At 40.6% G+C, this 7,265-nt stretch overlaps 1 protein-coding gene across 1 annotated transcript in view; it reads right to left on the reverse strand.

The window, feature by feature from the left end:
* The window catches only part of LOC102758180 (myosin-1), a 25,289-nt gene that overhangs the window by 9,476 nt on the left and 8,548 nt on the right, over window positions 1–7,265 (reverse strand). The window contains 12 exon segments of the mRNA XM_015562540.1: window positions 15–152; window positions 235–325; window positions 406–551; window positions 1,624–1,800; window positions 1,891–2,133; window positions 2,808–3,063; window positions 3,159–3,295; window positions 3,382–3,505; window positions 4,318–4,435; window positions 4,517–4,604; window positions 6,086–6,162; window positions 6,257–6,569. Of these exon segments, the coding sequence (XP_015418026.1) occupies window positions 15–152; window positions 235–325; window positions 406–551; window positions 1,624–1,800; window positions 1,891–2,133; window positions 2,808–3,063; window positions 3,159–3,295; window positions 3,382–3,505; window positions 4,318–4,435; window positions 4,517–4,604; window positions 6,086–6,162; window positions 6,257–6,569 (1,908 nt within the window).

A 7,265-nucleotide genomic window follows, 5' to 3' on the forward strand; every position in this document is an offset into this window, starting at 1 on the left:
TGGTCTGGCTGGGCTGAAGTTGCCCCACCAGCTTCCTCCAGCCGCTCACTGATCTCCTCCAGTTCCCGGGAGAGGTCCGAGCGCTGCTTCTCTGCTTTGGCCCGAGAGGCCCGCTCTGCCTCGATTTCCTCCTCCAGCTCCTCAATGCGGGCCTGGGAGTGATGAAAAACACAAACTTAGCTTGTGTCAGTAATTTTCTCATGTGGATTTCACTGGTGGAAACCAGGTACTTACCTGTAACTCCTTGATCTTCTTCTGTAGCTGCATCCCGAGGGCCTGTTCATCTTCAATCTTGCTTTGCAGATTGCTCATTTCAAACTCTTTTCTATTAGAAAAGCACTTGTGGTTAGTGACATAAATACTAATATTAATTTCCCCCATTAAACTTTTGTCTTTGATGCTTACTTTTTAAACTTTTCATCAAGTTGCTGTTTGTCATTTTCAACATCCATTATGGATTCTTGGGCCAATTTTAGGTCTCCCTCCAGTTTCCTCTTTGCTCTTTCTAGATCCATCCGGATTTTCTTTTCTTGTTCCAAAGATCCTTCAAGCTAAACGTTAATAATCCATGAATACAGTTCCTGGCATGTTATCACCTTTTGTCCCAAGTTGAACTTACAAATATTTAACTCATGTAATCAGCAAATTATTTTGATTTTTCTTTGAATTAGACAAATCTATCCCATCTATTACTTTTTATTGCTACTTATCTAGTCCAAAGATTCATCATTTACAAAGTGAAATGCACCTCATTACAACATTGGTACAGTAAACTACTAGGGAGACCTCTTGTCATCTCTGTCTCCCCACTGGAATTCATTGTGTTTGATGCTTTACCACATGGAATAAACACCATAGCAATATTTCCAAACCATGACCTTTGTCAAGTCCTCCCTTACTCAGACATTTACAGCGGATTCTCCATTCAATATCAGAACATGTTTGAAGCCAAATTTATCTCCCATGTTCTCCTTTGTCACTGTGAGAGAAAATCTTACAGATCATTATTGCTTCTTTGCTCTTGCTACACTTCTCATTTAGAGAACATTCTCTCTTCTATATCTTCTCATAGCCTCTCTTCTTTCAAGCTCAGATAAAGACCCATTTTGTTTATACAGTTTTTTCTTCCTTCTTTCCCCCTAATTTATTTTACCCATATTATCTGTTACAACTAACTTTCTTTCTTTCTTTTTTTTTTTTTAACTAACATGTCCATATTAGTTCTTACAGCAGGAGTAGAGGCCCGGTGCCCAAATTCATGCATGGGTGGGGTCCCTCAGCCTGGCCGGCAATCAGGGCCAGTGGTGGGGAGGGACTGCAGTAGGTTGGCTGACTGTGGGAGGTTGGCTGTGGGAGCACACTGACCAGCTGGAGGTAGCTCCTGCATTGAGCGTCTTTCCCCTGGTGGTCAGTGCGTGTCATAGCGACTGGTCGACCGGTCGTCCTGGTTGTTTTGGTCACTTGGTCATAATGGTTGCTTAGGCTTTTATATATATAGATAATGTTCTATACTGTTTATTCATTGGACACTCCTGAAAGTACTCATTACACTGTAAGAATCCAAACTCATGCCCACTTAGTTACAAAATTAAAAAAAACAATTTTACATGATGTTAAGCTTACATCATCCACTTGTTGTTCAAGCTTGGTTTTAGCTTTGGTCAGGGTGTTGACTTTGTCCTCTTCTGCCTGCAGGTCATCCAGCGTCTGCTGGTGGGCCTCTTGGAGGGCCTTCTTCTCCTTGGTCAGCTTAGCTATGGTTTCGTCCAGGCCTGCCATCTCTTCTGTGAGGTTTTTCACCTAGAAGTTCAAGGGAGAGATTGTCTCTACTATAAAGCAGCTAATTGGATGGTAGAACCTCTGTAGTGTATAGCAGAATATGTCTCTTACCTTGTTCTCTGTGGCATGCTTCTCCTTTTCAACCTTGGCCAGTGTTAGCTCAAGGTCATCGATGTCTTTCTTCAGTTCTGAACATTCGTCCTCCAGTTTCCTCTTCTTGGCCGTCAGCTCAGCATTGATCTCTTCCTCATCCTCGGCTCTCTCGGTCACCTCTTTGATTTTGGCTTCAAGCTGGATTTTGGTTTTGATCAGCTGATCACACCTTTCCTCTGCATCAGCCAAGCTATCTGCTTCCTAAGAGGGAACAATAGACACTTTTCTATTTTAGTTCTCTGCATATTTTCAGATTATATTAATATTTTGAAAGCAAACCATTAAATTGTGTTTTAAAACATTAGGTTAATTTTTATTAGCTTCCCATCATTTAAGAAACATTTATTGGGCACGTACCACACTGATGATAAAATAAAGGAATTTAAGTCATGGTTCCTGGTGAAATTATGACACAGTTTTATTTCCAGTGATGGTGTTCAGGGCACACCACCTCAAAATATGGCCCTTTGGCATACTGAAAATCTTAAGCTGAAGGAGTTTGAGAAGGAAGGTCGTTTGACCTCCTCCCTTCATCCTTCTTGCCATAAATTTCCCATTTGAGGAGGAAAGGAGACATTTTTATCACCAGAGATGGGGAGTTGGGAGCCAAGAAGGCTGTATACATAAGCCTTATTAAACTGATCCTTAACTTGCTAGTTACTTCTTCACCATTAACTACCCTTAGCACAAACCCGTGTATCTTGTTGATTCTTTTAGTAATATTGTATATGAAAATTTATAGAACATTCTAAGCATTTGTGAATTAGGAAAGGTTGATAATAAGTCTATTGGTAAGGTGGAATCTAGAATTTTCCCTAGCAATTGCTTAAATACAACTTTAGCATCAGATTACAAAAGTGGGTTCTGACACTCACAGATTGAACCTGGAGTTGTAGTTCGTTTTTCTCTTGCATCAGAGCAACCATTTTTTCTTCCAGCTCTTTTCTCTTGGCCTCAGCCTTTGCAAGGTTTTCTTTGGTTTTCTCAAACTCTTCCTTCATGTTGGCCATCTCCTTCTCTGTCTCAGCACTCTTGAGGAGGGGCTTAATCTTGAAATACAGCTTCATCCAGGGCCAGTGCTTCACATTCATGAAGGCGCGGACATTGTACTGGATGCAGAAGATGGACTCTCTGTGATAGGAGCAGAAATTTTCAGTCAGGTATAACAGGAATCAGAATTACAAGACCTATGCTGATGGAGTTTAGTAAAGTACCCCTATTAATACCTTCTTTCCACCATCTTCTGGTACTCCACTCTTGCCAAGAACCCTCTGCACCTGGCCTGGGTTCGGGTAATCAGCTGGGCCAGCTTGTCATCTCGCATCTCCTCTAGGAGCCCCAGAAGACCAGCTTTGAAAAAGACCTGTGCATGAGCAGAGTTGTAGATCAGAAACTACATCAACTTCAAAGCGACAGGAATAACGTCAGGTAGACTTCAGAGACTATTACCTTGGTGTGACCAAATTTATACTGAGTGTGGTCAATGTCAATGGACCCAAGGAGCTTCTCAGAAGCCTTCTTGCTGTCAATGAATTGTCCTTCAGGGATAGCACTTGCATTTAATACCTTGTATCTGTTTAACAAATAAATGATATAACTGTTGTCATGAACAAGAAGTCTTCCTGCCTTATTATAGAAACATAGCTGTTGAGTAGTATAACAAACATAAACAAGAAATCATATCTACTTCTTTATTCTCCATATATTCAAAGGGTGTCAAACTTTTGGTATTTCAATACATAGTTAAATTTGTTTTATATATATGTATATTAAGTATCTTTACTATTGAAATTATTACAGATATCCTCTGTTTCTCCATTGACCCCATCCCCCCTACTCCTTCCCACTTCCCAGGCCTTCACAGAACTATTGTCTGTGTCCACTATTGTCTAGCATATAAGTTCTTTGGTTAATCTCTTCCCACCCCCACCTCCTTGCCTCTGAGGTTGGTCAGTGTGTTGCATGCTTCCATGTCTCTGGATCTGTTTTGTTTGTCAGTTTCTTTTGTTTATTAGATTCCACATATAAGTGAGATCATGTGATACTTGTCTTTCTCTGACTGGCTTATTTCGCTCAGCATAATACTCTACAGGTCCTTCCATGCTGTCTCAAAGGGTAATAGATCCTCTTTTTATAGCTGCATAGTATTCCATTATGTAAATGTACCACACCTTTTTTATCCATTCACCTACTTGGTATGTTTCAGATCTTAGCTATTGTAAATAATGCTTCTATGAACATAGGAGTGCATATATTTTTTCTGATTGGTGTTTCGGGATTCTTAGGAAATATTCCTAGAATCGGGATCACTAATGAGCCTTTCACTGAAAAATTAAAATAAATAAGAGAAATCTCTTAAAATAATTCATGGTGAGAAAGTCTGACCTCTGTTTGAAGTCTGCATAAATGATTCTGCTTGGAAATCCCTTCCTACAGATGCGGATGCCTTCCAGCACACCATTACACCGCAGCTGGTGCAGCACAAGTTCATGCTCCATGGCCCCTAAAAATGAAAGATACATATGCCTCATTTCATGGTCTAGCACAAACACACAAGCTTGTCTGGATATCAGAGCTGTCTTACCGGGAGTTTTGGTTTCATTGGGGATGATGCACCGTACAAAGTGAGGGTGTGTGCTCCTCAGGTTGCTCATCAGCTTATTCAAATTCTCCTGTGAAACCATATGAATATTTGGTTTAAAAAGTATACTATTTTCAGACATTCATATATACAGACATAATCATGCTCCATGGCATTCATTTAATACTTCTTAAATTTTTAATTATTTTTACATTTTATTTTTCAGTTGCAGTTTATATTCATTATTATTTTGTCTTCTTTTTAGGTGTACAGCATAATGGTTAGACAAGCATATACTTTACAAAGTGTTCCCCCTGATATTTCCAGTACCCATACAGATTAGAATTTGCAAATAGTTAACTCTGAAATTTCCACATTCCTAAAACGGCCTTTTATTGCCTATTTTTGTGCATTAATATAGAGATTTTGTCTCCTAAATGTTGAAGTGATTGTTCACTGATGTTGAGTGTGATAGGATACGTTGTCAATTTATTTTTTTTAATATATTTTATTGTGTGTGTTTTATTTTTACAGAGAGGAAGGGAGAGGGATAGAGAGTTAGAAACATCGATGAGAGAGAAACATCGATCAGCTGCCTCCTGCACACCCCCTACTGGGGATGTGCCTGCAATCAAGGTACATGCCCTTGACCAGTATCGAACCCGGGACCCTTCAGTCCGCAGACCAATGCTCTATCCACTGAGCCAAACCGGTCAGGGCGAATACGTTGTCAATTTAGTATGACATTCTAAACATATGGAAATACCTCCAGCCACTCTTTTTGCCTAGATATGTGATCTGGTTTTACAAATAAGTCAGTATCTTTCTCCAAATCTCCATTTCTTTCTTTACCTATCTTGCAGTTGTATCTCCTTCCCTATCACATGCTTATTCCTTATCATAGTTAGAGAGCTGTGTCCTCCTTCTGGTTCCACAGTGAGTAACCTTCTAATGCCTTGTTCTGGGAACTGGCAGAAAACTGACAGCCATGTTACCAAGTGTGAGATGTTTTCAAGGAATTCCTGTTTTTTTGGAATAACTACAGCTTCAGTTTTTGCCAACTGAATTGTCAAAAGAAAAGTAAATTTCCTTAAAGGGCTATTTTTTTAATCATAGCTGGGGTTTTTGTGTGTTTTTTTAGATCAGCTTCCAATTCCTACCACTATTCTATCCTCACATTTTGAAATCTTTTCATTTCAGTCTATGCCAATATTCGCCTAAGCACCTGCATCATTTGGAGGCTCCCAAAGGCTCAAGAAAATGGCATGTTTTTGCTTAATCCTACCCATTAGAAATTTATGAGTGTCAAATGACCTCATTTCCTGGCCCCCAAATTGAATTTTACCATCTGATACTTATTTCTGCAATTCATGCTCATCCCTCCTGAGGCCTGTGTCTCCTATATTATACTGAGTATCTCTTCCAAAGTGCCATAAGACTCAGTTCTACCCGCTGACCTCTCTCCTTGAGTCATTCCCAGTATTATAATCCTTGCAACATTAGTTCCCCTTTCCCACACAGTAAAATTAAGTTTAATTTCCTGAATCTAATTAGGGAAAATGAAGTTTGTACCCGGAAGAGAGCAGACACGGTCTGAAAGGAAGAACCCTTCTTCTTGGCGGCTTTCTTTCCAGCAGCAGCATTAGCCTCTAAGGGGAACCGAGAAAGCACAGCAGTCATAGAACAGGCTTCCTCACATGAGGGTTCAGACATTCAGTAAGAGAGAATTCTATCGAAAATTACCTGCTTCAGCGGCTGCTGCTGCCCCGGAGAAGAGGTAGGCTAGAACCTTCAGGGAACACTTCTGGTACAGCCCGAGCACAGTCTCATTCAGGGGGTCCTTGTTCTTGTCCAGCCAGCCGGCAATGTTGTAGTCCACAGTGCCCGCGTAGTGCACCAGCGAGAAGTGGGCCTCAACCTTGCCTTTGACAACCTTGGGCTTCTGGAAGTTGTTGGACTTGCCAAGATGCTGCTCATACAGCTTGTTCTTGAAGGAGGTGTCTGTGGCCTTGGGGAACATGCACTCCTCTTCCAGGATGGAGAAGATGCCCATAGGCTAGAAGGAGCATAACAGGCTGTACCTCAATATTCAATACCAGTCTATTCCAAGGACCCCATTGTCTGCAGGAGCCAAAGCCACTTTGGTGCTGCCGCTCTGTTACTTAGAACACTGGACTGTAAGTGCTGTGAGAGCAAGGCTCTTGGTCTGCTTGGTGCAGTGACAGAGTAGCACCAGACAGATGGTATGTGCTTAATTAATATTTGTTGAACAACAGTACATGGAATGAAATTATGTGTATATCAAACAGCAGTGTGGTGGTGGGCAGAGGGAAGGGGGTTGAGGGAGAAAGGGGTCTTAATACAAGGTGACAGGAGAAAAATAGACTTTGGGTGGTGGGCACAAAGTGCAATATACAGATCTTGTAACATAGAAACCCACACCTGAAATCTATGTTCATGTTGACCAATGTCATCCCAATAAATTTAATGAAAATTTAAAAAAAAATATGTGTATATAAATGTAGCTCACTTTTAGCAATAGGTTTACCAAAAATTTCATGTACATAGACATCAAATAATATAAGTAATATTTTAAACAATCATATCTGTATTTCTCAGTAGCCACCCCCTTTCAACATTTGACCAGTGATCAAAATGTCATGGGAAAATTTTTAAGTTAATGTTGTTTTTACAGTGACATTGAACCCCACTGCTCCACGGTCCCTCCTCCAGGGGTCTTTGGACAAACCAG

Source organism: Myotis davidii, unplaced genomic scaffold (genome assembly GCF_000327345.1).
Source record: "Myotis davidii unplaced genomic scaffold, ASM32734v1 scaffold37, whole genome shotgun sequence".
NCBI lineage: Eukaryota > Metazoa > Chordata > Mammalia > Chiroptera > Vespertilionidae > Myotis > Myotis davidii.